General features: G+C 42.9%; 1 protein-coding gene across 1 annotated transcript in view; it reads left to right on the top strand.

Annotated features, from left to right (window-relative positions):
- ano1b (anoctamin 1, calcium activated chloride channel b) overlaps positions 1–15988 on the top strand; it is a 125319-nt gene that overhangs the window by 99676 nt on the left and 9655 nt on the right. Inside the window, exons 21-22 of the mRNA XM_077595611.1 lie at positions 7370–7522; positions 7806–7858. Of these exons, the coding sequence (XP_077451737.1) occupies positions 7370–7522; positions 7806–7858 (206 nt within the window). The remainder of the gene's footprint in view (positions 1–7369; positions 7523–7805; positions 7859–15988) is intronic.

The raw sequence follows: 15988 nt of genomic DNA, 5'->3' as shown, positions 1-15988 counted from the left end.
AGCGAAGTCTGGAACAGGGAGAGGTGACTGGGAGATCAGCCTGAGCAGAGACTGCCCATGGGTCAGGCCATGGGGAATTGCACCGTGCGGAAAGCCCAAGCGCCCCAAGCAGTCTGGCTCCTCGCAGCCGGTCTACACCGGCACCAGGACGATGCCAGACACCAGAGAGACGCAGCGAATCACCAGACCAGGCAGTCTACACACGTTGTGGCCGCCTCTCACGACCACCGCCTAAACTGAATTGGTGATCATAGAAGAGCATACATGAAAACATGGGTCCGACTAGGGTGTAAGCTGCACGCTGCCCTTACTAAGCCCAGACACATGCATACATGGACAATGACAACACACACACGAAAAAATTGCACTAGAGACTTTGGTTTATTGTTGGATTGCTGTTGTTTTGTTGTTCGATTGTTAAAAAAAAGAGAGAAAAAAGAGAAAAAATGTAATTTTGTTAGTACAAGGGTTAATGTCAAGAATAAGCATAATACGAGAATAGTTTATGTTTAGAACAATATGTTTAAGGTGAATAAAAGGTTACTTTAAAGTTCCAGAACAGTAATATAAAGGAAGGAAGATGTTACAGATTATAGTACTGTATAGTGAGCAGTTAGCAACATCTAGACTCTAGATTCTAGAGCAGGGGTCCCCAAACTTTTTCTTGTGAGGGCCACATAACTTTTCCCTTCTCTGATGGGGGGCCGGTGTCAGTTTGTAACAGAAAAAGTGTGACGATCGTAGGGGAGCTTAATTTTTTTTTATTGTTTTCCAGAAAGCCACACACAACCAAATAACCCTTTCCAGGTTCTTTACAGAAAAAAAGTCAGGAAACATATAATAACACTATTAATGAAATAAATAATAACTAAATAATCCTCTCTGAGTTCTTCACAGAAAAAACAGGAAATAAATAACACTATTTATGAAATAAATAATAACTAAATAACTCTCTCTGGGTTCTTCATAGAAAAAAAAGCCATGGAACATTAACTTTCTGTTGTGCCATGCACAATCTTCTCCCTTTGCTCTGAAGTTTATGCACGACACCACAACCGTCATTACAGAATCCCACGTCAACATTTTGCAGCACAGTGCTTGGTGGTGAATTTGGCAGTGGACTCGTAGCGGGGCGGTGAGACCCCTTTTTTCCAACTCCCGGTTCATGCGTCCCATTATTAGACCGCGAGTTTCGGCCACCATGCTAGGAGCCCCGTCAGTCGTGATGCTAGCTAGCTTTGACCAGTCCAGGTCCAACTTCTCCATGGTTTGGCACACTTTGTCAAAAATATCCTCTCCTGTTGTAGTCCCTTTGAGACTTTGGAGGGCTGCCAGATCCTCGCAAATCTCAAAGTTTGCGCTAACTCCACGAATAAAAATGAGCAGTTGCGCTGTGTCTTGCACGTCCGTGCTTTCATCCAGTGCTAATGAAAAAAAGTCAAATTCTTTCGTCTTCTGCTGCAGCTGGGCATATACATTACTCCCGATTTCTTCAACGCGTCTGGTCATTGTACTCACCGACAGACTTACGGCATTAAATGCATCTTTCTTCTCGGGACACACCTCCTCCGCGACAGTATTCATACATTTCTTAACAAACTCTCCGTCAGTGAAAGGCTTACCGCTGCTTGCTATCAATTTAGCAACCCAAAAGCTGGCCCGAACGGATGCCTGGTTCTGCTGAGATAGTAGTCCACTTTTTCGCTTTGAGAGTTTGTCTGCTCGTATTTGGCCTTGCAATCTATCGTACTTGTCTTTGTGACGGGATTCATAGTGTCGGCAAAGATTGTATTCTTTGAATACCGCCACCGTCTCTTGACAAATGAGACAAACAGCCTTTTCTTTGCATTGAACAAAAAAATAATCGTTTGTCCACTCCAGGTTAAATACCCTGCATTCTGAATCAATTTTTCTCTCACCTAACTTTTTCGCCATTATTCCGTTCTCAAACAGGTTGCAGTTTTAATATGCTTGAATAGTCCGCGATGGTCCCAGGGCTCCGCCCTCACCTGCGATCGTCCAGATGTCTCGGTAACACTGCTCGTGCATGCAACGGTGGACGTGCCCGCATGCATCAAAGGGAAACACTCTCCCCGCGCGTGTCACCAAAGAAGCAATGCAAAGCCCCGCTTTACTGGAATGATTTGTGGGCTCAGCAGGGGTGCAATGAACCAAACACAAGATTAAAATGTCCCAGTCTTCAAGGCCAAATAGGGAAAAAAAATCCGATAGCGTCTCTGGTATTGTTCAGAGGGCTGGTCCAAATGTGCCGGCGGGCCGCAAAAAAAAAAAAAAAAATTCCGATAGCGTCTCTGGTATTGTTCAGAGGGCCGGTCCAAATGTGCCGGCGGGCCGTATCCGGCCCGCGGGCCGTAGTTTGGTGACCCCTGTTCTAGAGGGTCATCATTTTAACACGTTCTCAGTTCTACCCATAATGCTACGCGCTGTTGTTTGTATGCCATTCAATAAAGACTCGATCCTAAACAACATTTGCACACTGGTAAGGGACCAGCTGAAAAACTTATGTTAATGTTGTGGAAATTTGAATTTCCCTTTAAATGATCAACAAATTATACTTTGTTCACTTTTATGCTTATTTTCATAATGCTGTACTTTTTCAATAGTTTGCAAAAACACAATATTTCAATTAATGTAAAAACATGATAACAGTTGCCGCCTCGATGTGTAGAGGTTCACTCGCCTGATTTCAGTGCGGGCAGGCGCGGGGTCAATTTCCACTGGTGTGTGGATGGTCGTTTGTTTCTCTGTGTGCCCTGCGACTGACTGGCGACCAGTCTAGGGTGCAGTGGTGTGCCGTCAGGGCCTTCAAGGCCTTCTCTGCTGGCCTAAGAAATATCTGAATCACAGACTGATGTTAATTATATATTGTCCATGAATACTTATTAAATAATTCCAAATTGTCTGTTAGCTTCCTTTCATTGCTTTCCCCCTGGTTGCACTGCTTCCAGATGTGTGTTTTCATATTGAAGCATTTAACCAATCACATTTCGGCCATTATTTGTTGCCAGGTTCAAAACCTGCCTCAAGGCCTTCACAATCAGTTCTGCAGGCTCTGCTGCATTAAACAAGCGTCGATAAGACTGTTGCTTTAACCAATCAGAATTCGATTTGGTGACACCAAGACACCAAGGCATAGGGATACGTCATCGCTTTCACCAACTATGATTGGCTAGTGATAGAGTGGACTAGCCAGAGCTCCCAAACTGTATCTGGAGCGAGCTGCACAAGCAAATATATTGGTGTGTTGATTTAATAGCGGTTTTGTCAACCCGCAATGGCTCAAGGAGGAGAAGAAATTGATTTGTTTGCAGATTTACTGTCAAAGCCATTTTAGAGACGGACTTTTCAAGAAAAAAGCCTGTCACAACTGGGAACGAACGTTTGCCAGAAATACGACAGGACAGGCTCGACTTTCAGCATTAGCTTTGATGGCGATAGAAAAGAAGGAGCAAAGAAAGAAGGATGGATATTGTGTACAGGTAAAAAGGATTTTTGGTGAGTAAAATATGTCTATATTCCTAAATAATATTTCAATTGTATGAGGTTATTATTGATGATTTTTATGTGTCGCAGCTGTAGCTGCAGTAGAGGTTTTATAGCCAAAAATAGTTTTTGAGGGTTGGATTGATTCCGTCAGCGATAGAAAAGAAGGAGGAAAGAAAGGAGGATGGATATTGTGTACAGGTAAAAAGGATTTTTGGTGAGTAAAATATGGCTATATTCCTAAAAAATATTTCAATTGTATGAGGTTATAATTGATGATTTTTTATGTGTCGCAGCTGTAGCTGCAGTAAAGGTTTTATAGCCATAAAAAAAAATTGAGGGTTGGATTGATTCTGTCAGCTGAAGGCCTCGCTAGGAAATTCACGGACCGCCACTGCTTGGGTGTAGTCTGCCTTTCCCCTGAAGACAGCTGGGTTAGGCTCCAGCAACCCCTGCAACCCTTTCGATGGATGGGCGTTATGGAAGATGAATGAATGAAAATGATAACAGTTTGAATTGTCCAATGTTACTTTTTTTACATTTTATATCAATTTTGGTTAATCCCATTCACTCCTGATGAAAACATAAAACTCCGGAAATGGGACAAGGATACTCCTGAAATGTGGTCGACGGAGCTTGGCAGATCTGGTGGTTCTAGGGCACAAACAAGAAGTCATAGATTAGGCAAGGAGAACAATAGGTAACGTGGGAAGGCACCGACTGTAAACTTCTTAAGACAATCCAGTGACATGCTTATTCTCTGGGTGGCTTAAATAGGTTAGTGATGATGATGAGTTACACCTGGTGCTGCTTGACCCATCTGGTGCTGGACCTGTGATTGGGCGGTAGGTGCATCCACCCATCTGTCTAGCCCTGGGCCTGAGAGTACCTGTCCCCTCTACACGCGACACCTGGCACGCGATGTATGGCTTCCAGGTGGGCCCGGCGAAAATCCCGAATAAGGGTTAGGCAGAAGATCTAGCGAACCGGAACCTAACTGCGCTCCTCAGAACCATACCCCTCCCAGTCAACGTGGTACTGTAGGCCACGACCCCGGTGGTGGACGTCCAGAAGCCGCTCAACCTTGAAGGCTGGGCTCCCAGGTATTCAGTGGAGGTGGTAGGAGCGGAACAGGGCAAGACAACAAGCTCATCTTGACTGGCTTGGTCTGTGATACGTGGAAGGTGGGATGGATGCGGAGGGCTGCCAGAAGCTTGAGGCACACGGCGCACAGGTTTACCACCCATTCGATCTCATAAGGACCAGCGAAGAGTGCCATCTTCCTGGAGTCGGTCCTAAGGGCGAGATCCCGGGAGAACAAACACCTTGTGGCCAACGACATAGACCAGTGCAGCGGCATGGCGGAGATTGACCTGTCTCTGGGTGTGCGTGGAGGAGCCTTGTAGTGCAGCCCGGGCTTGGCCCCGGATACAGGCACATTTGGCAAGGTCTTCCTGGACGGACGACACAACAATATCCTGTTCCACAGAGGGGAACAAGGGGGTTGATATCCGAGGGAACACTGGAAAGGAGACAGGTTGGAAGAGGTGTTAGGGTGTGAATTGTGGGCATACTCAATCCAAGACAGCTGTTCGCTCCAGGTGGTCCGTTGGTCCTGGGTGGTAGAGCGGAGCGCAGCTTCCAGCTGCTGATTGGTACGCTCACATTGCCCATTCATCTGTGGGTGATAGCCAGACAACAGGCTCACTGTAATATTAAGAGCTGAGCAGAATGCAGACCAGACATGTGAGGTGAATTGAGGACCCCGGTCTGAGACAATGTCGGCAGTAATTCCATGCTGCACCAGTAAGTCGGCCATCTCCTGGGCTGAGGATAGCTTGCGGAGGGTGATGAAATGTGAAGCCTTGAAGAAACTGTCACCTATCGTCAGAATGACCGTGTTGCCGCGAGATGTCGGGAGACCGGTGACAAAGTTGAGAGTAATGTGGGACCAAGGGCGGAGGGATTGGCAGTGGAAGGAATAGACCTGAACTTGGCTTGGTGCAGGTTTTACTGCGGGCACACATGTGGCAGGCAGATACAAATGTGCGGGAATTCTTTCAGACACCGAAAGCGTTGGCCAAACAGTGTGGGTGGCAGGTTTGGCGAGAGGTGTGGGCCCATTCCAGCACCCTGGAACCCTTCTCTCTGATCAGCCGCCGCATCTTGGGCCCCGAGGAACTCTTCCTCAAGGTCTGTCGTCATGTTCGCCACTAAATAGGTGGGTGGTTGGATGGGTTCGGGCTCCTCAGAGTCGGAGGGTTGGAACACACATCAGGTTTTCCATTTCTAGAACCTGGGACATAAAGTGTGAAATCAAATCTACTAAAGAAAATGGGAGTGCAGCGAGCCATCCTTCTACCCTATTAAGAAGAATCCCGCTCCAACTGGAGATGAGGATGACCTGAAGAGCCCTGCGGCCAGTGCGTCAAAGATGTATCCCTCCAGCACCTCCTGTATAGGCTGCAAGATGTTGAATAGACACCCCTTGGGGAAAGAGGCACACAGCAAGAGATCTACAGCACAATTATTGGGATGCACCTGCTTGGTCCTTGCTAAAAAAAAACCTGCGCAAGGTAATGGCAACAGTCAGGCATCATGGCCAAATGCGAGGGGGATGTTTTTGGAGTAGACTTCATGGGCACATGAGCTGACCGTAGACACCTGGTTGTTTTCGCAGGCAGAGGAGATTCCGGTATTGGTCGCTGGGGCTAGTGTGTGGGACCCACGATCGAGTTTTCTCGCCATCGAGTGATGAGTGGTGCTGGTTGATGTGCGTGACGTCGGTCTGAGTCTGCACGGTCCATACTTGGCTGGATCGTGCCGTTATGATCATGGATGGAGGGCCCCTAAGCAGGCACTAGGACAGTGGTTCTTAAACCTTGTTGGGACTACTGAACCCCACCAGTTTATTATGCACATTCACCGAACCCCACCAGTTTCATATACGCATTCACCGAACCCTACATTGGTGTAAAATAAAATGGGTTTTTTTCAAATACAAGATGTTTTAATTCCTCGGAGCACTGATGGGCCAAACATTGTCACGTGGTCATCGGTAGCCAGTGATGGTCAAGTGGGGCATGTTATCGTGAATAGACATGATGAGTCGATGTATCTTGAACTCCATGGCAAAGGCTCCACCGAACCCCTGAGACTGACACACTGAACCCCTAGGGTTCGATCGAACCCAGGTTAAAAACCACTGCACTTTGACAACTCTGGTCATGGCAGTTTCTGTTTAACAACAAACCGACAAATAATTAACCAATAAATAATAAATAAATAAATAAGCAGTCCAAGTGAGAGCAGCAGAGTGGAGTGGCCTTGTTCCCTCTGAAGTCCAGGATGAGCTTGATGGTTCTGGAGACGCTCAGCGCCAAGTTCTTGAGAGCGCACCACTCGCTGTGTCTATGGACTCAACAACAAACAAACAAACACAAGGATAACCAATATATAGTAATGATATATAAATAATCAATAAATAGTAATAGATGAATAAGTGGTCAACATAAATAAGTAGCATAAGTAGTAGTCAACATAGGTAAGTGGTGCAAAGTGACTAAAGTGGCTAGCAATAAGTCGTGATTAGGTGCAGAACTCGAGTTGAGTACGGTGACAGCCGATCCAGTGTGATGGTGATGAGTTACACCTGGTGCTTCTTGACCCATCTAGTGCTGGACCTGTGATTGGGTGACAGGCGCATCCACCCACATAATTGGCCTTGGGCCTCACAGGAATCAACACATTGCTGCTCCTAATTTCTGGTCATAAGGCATTCACAAATATAGTATTTTCAAATTATGAAATGACAATTCATTAGGTAATGCTGTGTATTGTTTTTAACTTTCTTTCTTTTTTTTAGTTATTCAGTTTGGTTTTGTCACATTATTTGTGGCATCCTTTCCATTAGCTCCATTGTTTGCTCTGCTCAACAACATTATTGAAATACGGCTTGATGCAAAGAAGTTTGTGACTGAGCTGCGTAGACCAGTGGCAGCAAGAGCCAAAGATATTGGTTTGTAATCTTCAATATACTTACATTTTTCCTTATTATATTGACTATGTAGATACTGTATACTATATACCCCTTTGCCTTGATGATGGTATGGAAAATCTGACAATTTAAAGTTAGATTTAAAGTGGGTTCACTGAGTTATTAAATCATACATTTACTTTACATGTACTGACATTAACATGGAATTATCTAATTGAAACAGAAGAACTTTTCAATTTTCAAACAGTCTATTGTTGTGACTTGAAGACAGAAATCACTGCTTTGTCTTTTTTTTCCTCTTCAGGTATTTGGTACAACATTCTTAGAGGGGTTGCTAAAGTGGCAGTCATTATCAATGTAAGTAAAAACGAGAATTTGTAAGTCATCTAAGTTTTATGTATGTTAATTTGTATTTTTGTTAGTTACTTAATCCCTTAAAGGAACTCAATTGACAACTGTATTTGATGATGAAACGTGACGGGGCAGTGGTTTCACCTGTTAATATTTCATTTATTTAATTATGTTTCTATGAATGTGAAAAAATAGTCTACCAATCCAACAACTTGCATCAGCTCAGTTCCCTCTATTGGATAGTACTTGTAAGACGATTTGTTTCTCAGTACTTAAGTGTTTAAAATGTTGTCTCTTTGTGTCTAACCTGTTCGCCACCCCTGCCTTAAGGCGTATTCATAGCTGCCGTGTTTGATCCGCACCAAACGGGAGCTCATGTTTGCTTAGTTCCTCATTATACCCCATCCAGACCGTCATGTCCAATGGTTGAATGGTGTTTGCACATACATAGGTTGTTGTTTGCTTACATGAATTTCATGTGAAAAAGAACTATACTATGGATTTTAGGGGTGGTGGTAGGTAATATGACCTAAAACTGTACTTGTTTATTTTGGAGACATTTAGATGGTAGTGAGTCCATCCACACTGATTAATTCATTGCAGACACCCCTACAGTTATGTTTTCGGCTTTGGGAAGGGAAAAAAACTAACCTCGGAATATTGTATTCAATTTAGATACATAGGCCTATTGCTTCACCATTTTGGGTGTCTACATCATTTTGATTTTTTCCGGCACTGGATAAATGATATTTGGAGTGGCCATTCTCCCTCTATTGTAGATACGTTCTTCGGCGCTGAGAGATGAAGCACTGTCCTGACCTCTGTCATTTTTAACTGCCATTTTTCATCTGTCTTCTGGTTGAGTTCAGCGTAGATTTAGACATCTTTATGAACTTTTTTTAAATATTCTGTTAGAAAAAAATCCACGAAAAAGTGAATCCGTGAAAGTTAAAGCCGCAATATTCGAGTGGAGACTACCATATTGGCCCGATTATAAGACGATGATTCAAGACATCATACCCATTCACAACGCTAGATGGTCCTAAATATCTTTAAAGCGAAGGCTGAACTTAACTCCCTAGACCAGAGCAAACCCATGTAACGAAGAAGAAAATTAAAATCAGCGGTAGCACGAAGAAGAAAAATACAAAATAGCGGTAAGAAAGGAAAGAGAGGAAAAGAAGAGGAGATAAATGGAGAAACGTAGCGACAATCTGGAGAGAAGTGGGTCGAAGATTGGCCATGTTCATCGGCAGCTGAGAAGGTATGATGCAGACTTCAAGATGATGGTGATAAATGAGGCAGTCTTCAAACAATTGCAAAGCAGTTATGAAATATGGTGTCACGGAGTGTAATGTACAGAGATGGAGAGCTCAAAAAGATCGCCTGAAAAATGCTCCCAGTCAGAGAAAAGCTTTCCGGGGTCCTCAGAGCGTCCGCTTCCAAGAACTCGACAGGAGGGTGTGCGCGTATGTGGACAAGAAACGAAAGGACGGGATGCCTGTTAGCAGAGCCGTCATTCAGCTCAAAGCCGTGGAAATAGCCAAAGATGCTAGCCTCGGCTGGTGTTAAAGAATGATGTGGCTTAACAGACTAACGCTGCGACGCAGAACAAGTCCAGCCCAGCGCCAGCCATCTGACTTTGGAGAGAAGCTCTTGTCTTTTCAGTGTTACATGATCAAGTTGAGGAAAAAGCACTCTTACCCTCTGGATCAGATTGGCAATGCTGATCAGATACCTGTGTTTTTTTACATGCCAACGCATGTCACTGTACACAAGAAAGGTGAGAAATCTGTTATTTTAAAATCCACTGGAAATTAGAAGAGGCGCGTTACCGTCATGTTAGCCTGCCTCGGACACGGAACCAAACTCTCTCCTTATGTGATTTTAAAACGTAAGACAGTACCTAAGGAAGCGATGCCAGCTGGCATTATTGTACATGCCCAGGAAAAGGGCTGGATAGAAACCGAGCTTGTAGTAGACTGGCTCAAGGTTGTGTGGGGCAGACGGCTTTGGGGACTCAGAATAAAAGAGGAGGATGCTGATATTTTTATGCATTTTGTGGACACTTGTCTGATCCAGTCAAAAAACAAGTGAAGGCGATCAACGGCGACTTGGTGATCATTCCGGGGGCACTGACATGTCAGCTGCAGGTGTTGGATTTTGTGGTCAACAAACCATTCAAAGACAATCTGTGAATGAAATACACAGAGTGGCTCCTGTCGGGTGATCACGCGCTCACACCGACTGGAAACATTCAGGTGCCTCCGGTACGTTTGCTCTGTGAGTGGATCCTCCACGCATGGGATACAGTTTTTTCAAAGAGCATCATCCACGGGTTTAAAAAATGTTGCATATCAAATCCCCTGGACGTCAGTGAAGATGACGTGCTATGGGAGGAGGCAGAAGATGGAAGTGGGGACAGTGACACTGAGCACAGTGAAGAAGACGATGTTTGTGAGGATTAATGTTCTGACATGACAGATTTCAGCGACTCTCAAGTTTAAATCAGTTCGCATTTTTTATATGCAGTTTTTCCGTATTCAGATTTGTTTCAAGCGTCTTGAAAATATTGTTATAATTTGTTTCAGTCTGTATAGAAATTAAATTTGGTGTTCAAAAAGTCTTTTTGCAAATTTGAGTCTTGAAAGCGAGGGTCCCCATCTTAGAATCGGGTTCGTCTTATATTCGCGCCATTATGGTACACTACTGACAAAAAATATAGGAACACATTTTTATTGGGCCTGGCATGAAATCAATAAAATCTCTCTGGTTGGTTAAGAAGCTGAGGGCGTCGTGAATCACTTTTAGCTATACAGTGGTACCTCGTCATACGACCGCTCGTCATACAAAATGCTCGTCTTACGAGGGAAATTTCGATCGAATAATTCGCCCGTGATGCGGTCAAAATTTCGTGATGCGACCAAGACAGGTGGCCATGGCATATTTTTTTTTGCATCTCTTTCGTGTATAAAATCTTTCTACGAGCATTGGGCGGACTTTGCATTTCCATACCCGTTTTTCCCCCCACTTTGGTCTACATTTACATACCAGGTAAACAACAATGGATCGGCAGAGTCTTGCAAAGAAAAGATCTGGAATATATGTACACTCGGTAATCAGACACGGGGAAGCGGCAAGTTCCAAACAACTCTTGATGCGTTCGTTTTGAAGACTCCAGCAGAACATCGGGGTGGGGCCAACCCGTTACAAAGGTAAAAAAGATTAAAACTAAATTAGAATTCAATTTTGTGTGAAGTTACATTAAACGTTGAATGTCTGTATATATTAATCCAAGTTAATTTCAATTTGTTTGTTCGTTTACGAGTGCCGTGGATAAAGTCAGCCCGAACAGCCCCCCTCCGCCTCCGTGTGTGACGTTCCCTTCCCCTCCGTGAAATGCGTCTAATTTTACTTCTATTAAACACATTTTATTACTATTAAACCACTCGTTATTTATTACTTTGTCAATACATGGCGAATTAGAAGGAATAAAACATGTTTTACACGAGTGCGGCGTTGCCGTGGATAAAGTCAGCCCGAACAGCCCTCCGCCTCCGTGTATGCCGCTGTCTCTACCCTCCGCGAAATGTGTCTAATTTTACTCCTATTAAACACATTATTACTATCAAACCACTCGTTATTTATTACTTTGTCAATATATGGCGAATTATAAGAAATAAAACATTTTTTCCAATCCAATATCCTGTTTTTGGTGTTTTTTTCAGAGAGTTGGAACGAATTAATTTGTTTCCCAATCATTTCAATGGGAAACTTCCGCTCGAGTTACGAGAATCTCGTCATACGAGCTCAGTCCCGGAACGAATTAAGCTCGTATCTCGAGGTACCACTGTATTGGTCTTCATGGAATTTACAACAGGTGAACTAAAGTGGCAACAAGAAACACAGGATTTACATGTGGATGTCATTTCAAGTTTCTCTCTCGATTTTTTTTTGTGCTGGTTTTCCAGTCATACTGATTTTGGCTTGAGTTATTATCTCTACTAGCCATATGAGGCTATTCCTTAACCCTACAGAAATTGCACAGGTGGTCCAAATTCTCTAGGATGGCACATCCACACATGCTGCCGCAAGAAAGCTTCTTGTGTCTCTCATCACAATCTCCAGAACATGGAGATTTCAATGAAGTCAGCTTGAAGGCCCAACATCCTATAATGCCCCTGTGCTCACTACCCAGCATCGTGGAGCCTGACTGGGATTTGCTCAAGAACAACAGAATTAGCAGTCCGCCACTGGCGCCCTGTACTTTTCACAGAGGAGAGCAGGTTCACCTTGAGCACCTGTGATAGAAGTGAAAATATCTGCAGAAGAAAGAACAATGTTATGCTGACTACAACATCGTTCAACATGACATTTTTGGTAGTGGGTCAATGATGGTCTCTGCCATAAGGTGTCGAGATGAAATCCTTGAACCCCTTGTCACATGCTATGTTGGTGCACGACAGTGCCCGGCCTTATGTGCAGGCAGTACCTGGAGGATGAAAGAATTGAAACATGACCTTCACAATCCCTTGACCTAAACCCAATATAACATCTGTGGGACATTATGTTTTGATTCATTAGGTGCCACCACCTTGCTCCTCACACTGTACAACAGATTAGGGATGCCACACAGATATCTGGTAGGGAATGCGACAAGACTTTATCTGTCGTTTCTTTAGGAACATGCCGCGGCATTGTCAAAAATGCATCCACACAAGTTACTAATAACCATTTTGAGAGGGAAAAATTAAGTTTTTGAAAAATGGACTAGCCATTTTTAGTGTCTCCACATTTTCATTTGCATTAAATGACTTGGCATCCATTTTGTTCCTAAAACATTGACCTGTCATTATTTGTATAAATATCCAACTTCATATTGAGGTCTGATGTATCGAATCTGTTTATTTAAAGTGTGTGTATGCATGTGTGTATGTGTGTATATGTGTGTATGTGTGTGTATATGTGTGTATGTGTGTATATGTGTGTATATGTGTGTGTATATGTGTGTGTATGTGAGTGTATGTGTGTGTATGTGTGTGTATGCATGTGTGTGTATGTGTGTATATGTGTGTATATGTGTGTATATGTGTGTATATGTGTGTATATGTGTGTGTATATGTGTGTGTGTATGTGAGTGTACGTGTGTGTATGTGTGTGTATGCATGTGTGTGTATGCGTGTGTGTATGCGTGTGTGTATGTGTGTGTGTATGTGTGTATGCATGTGTGTATGCATGTGTGTATGCATGTGTGTGTATGCATGTGTGTGTATGCATGTGTGTATGCATGTGTGTGTATGCATGTCTGTGTATGCATGTGTGTATGCATGTGTGTATGCATGTGTGTATGCATGTGTGTATGCATGTGTGTATGCATGTGTGTGTATGCATGTGTGTATGCATGTGTGTGTATGTGTGTGTATGCATGTGTGTGTATGCATGTGTGTGTATGCATGTGTGTATGCATGTGTGTATGCATGTGTGTATGCATGTGTGTGTATGCATGTGTGTGTATGCGTGTGTATGCATGTGTGTGTATGCATGTGTGAATGCATGTGTGTATGCATGTGTGTGTATGCATATGTGTGTATAAATGTGTGTGTATGCATGTGTGTATGCATGTGTGTGTATGCATGTGTGTATGCATGTGTGTGTATGCATGTGTGTGTATGCATGTGTGTATGCATGTGTGTGTATGCATGTGTATGCATGTGTGTATGCATGTGTGTATGCATGTGTGTGTATGCATGTGTGTATGCATGTGTGTGTATGCATGTGTGTATATGCATGTGTGTGTATGCATGTGTGTATGCATGTGTGTATGCATGTGTGTGTATGTGAATGTGTATGTGTGTGTATGCATGTGTGTGTATGCATGTGTGTGTATGAGTATGTGTATGTGTGTGTATGCATGTGTGTGTGTGCGTGCGTGCGTGCGTACGTGTGTGTATGTATGTATGTATATATATACAGTGGCGGGCCGTCAGGGCCTTCAAGGCCTTCTCTGCTGGCCTAAGAAATATCTGAATCATATTATATTTTGTCCATCAATACGTATTATTCCAAATGGTCTGTTAGCTTCCTTTCATTGCTTTTCCCCCTGGCTGCACTGCTTCCAGATGTGTGTTTTCATATTGAAGCATTTAACCAATCACATTTCAGCCATTATTTGTTGCCAGATCAGATCTGCCTCAAAGCCTTCACAATCAGTTCTTGCGGGCTCTGCTGCATTAAACTATACTGTTGCTTTTAACCAATCAGATTTCGAGTTGGCAACCCCACAATGATTATTCATAGGCGTTAGCATTTTGCTGGCTGGGACATGTCATTGCTTTCACAAACTATGATTGGCTAGTAGGCGGGCCAAAGCAGTACCGAGGCAGCCGAGATTGCAAACTCCACCCTCTATGGCCGACAGAAGCAAAAACTAATGGATTTTGTTTGCTCACAAAGCTTTTTTCCAGACGGACTTTTCCCAGAAAAAAATGGAAATCATTAAGAAAGGGCGGTCAACTCCGAAGCTAGCAAGCCTGTTACAGCCGGGAAAATTGTGTGTGGCGCACTTTCAGCGCGCTAACTTAGCTCCACAAGCAAATAGTATATTGTTTTGTTGATTTAAAGCTATTTTCAAAACGGACTATGCCGGAAATATGACAGGACAGGATCGACTTTCATCATTAGCTTCGATGGTGATAGGAAAGAAGGAAGAAAGAAAGGAGGATATATATTGTGTAGAAAGGATTTTTGGTGAGTAAAATATATTCCTAAATAATATTTCAATTGTGGGCCAAGTTCTGATATCTGAAAAGCTCCAGTGTTTGTATTTAATCACAAAATGCTGCTAGGAAGTGGATTTTACCCCAGTTTAATTTTTGTTTCACCATTGACGTCCATCGCTGTCTTTTCCTGGAAAAAATCACCCCCCTGGCCTGGTTGTAATGTCTCAAAAGCTCCAGTATTTGTATTCAATCAATAAATGATGCTAGGAAGTGGATTTTACCTAATTTTAGTGCATTTTTTGTCATTTCACGTATGGACGTATCGACGTTCATCGCTGTCTTTTTACCGGGGAAATGATACTCCGGGGAAATGATACTCCGGGCCCGGTTCTGATGTCTAAAAAGCTCCAGTATTTGTATTTAATCAATAAATGCTTTTTTTCGGCTGGATTTTACCCCATTTTTGGGCAATGTTTCCCCGTACGCCATTGACGTTCATCTCTGTCTTTTCCTGGGAAAATCACCCCCTGGCCTGGTTTTAATGTCTCAAAAGCTCCAGTATTTGTATTTAATCATGAAATGCTGCTAGGAAGTGGATTTTACCCCATTTTTGTGCATTAATGTATTGATTATTTTTATGTGTCGCAGCTGTAGCTGCAGTAGAGGTTTTATAGCCATAAAATAGTTTTTGAGGGTTGGATTGTTACGTTGAAGGCACTACCAGAACATACACCGCCCGCCACTGTATATATATGTATATATACATATATACATATATACATATGTGGATATATACATATATGTGTATATATATACATATATACACATATACATATATACATATATACATATATACATATATATATATATATATATATATATATATATATATATATATATACACACTTGTGAAGAAGATAATGTCATGGCTCTCTTGAGTTCTTTTTCTCTGATAGAGTGATCGGAACAGATACTTCTTTGTCACACAAAAACATTCATGAAGTTTGGTTCTTTTATGACTTTTTTATGGGTTAACAGAAAAAGTGATCAAATCTGCTGGGTCAAAAATATACATACAGCAACACGAATTAGCAATTTTGGTGACTTAGAAAGTTGTGTCAGTGAAATGAGCTTCATAGCATGGCCTCTTAACTTCTTGTGAGTGATTATGAGTGACTACAGCTGGTGATTTCTCTGAGGCCATTTAAATAGGGTTTATTGGATGCAAACGCCCACAAACACTACAATGGGAACGTCAAAGGAGCTCAGCATGGATCTGAAAAAGCGAATCCTTGACTTGAACAAGTCAGGAAAGTCACTTGGAGCCATTTCAAAGCAGCTGCAGGTCCCAAGAGCAACAGTGCAAACAATTGCAAAAGTGCACTTTACACTTACAAACATTTGTTTGTGTGATTTA

This window comes from Stigmatopora argus, chromosome 3, assembly GCF_051989625.1.
Source record: "Stigmatopora argus isolate UIUO_Sarg chromosome 3, RoL_Sarg_1.0, whole genome shotgun sequence".
Taxonomy (NCBI): domain Eukaryota; kingdom Metazoa; phylum Chordata; class Actinopteri; order Syngnathiformes; family Syngnathidae; genus Stigmatopora; species Stigmatopora argus.
Note: the sequence above shows the minus strand (reverse complement) of the source record. Positions and strands in the feature narration are given on the sequence as shown.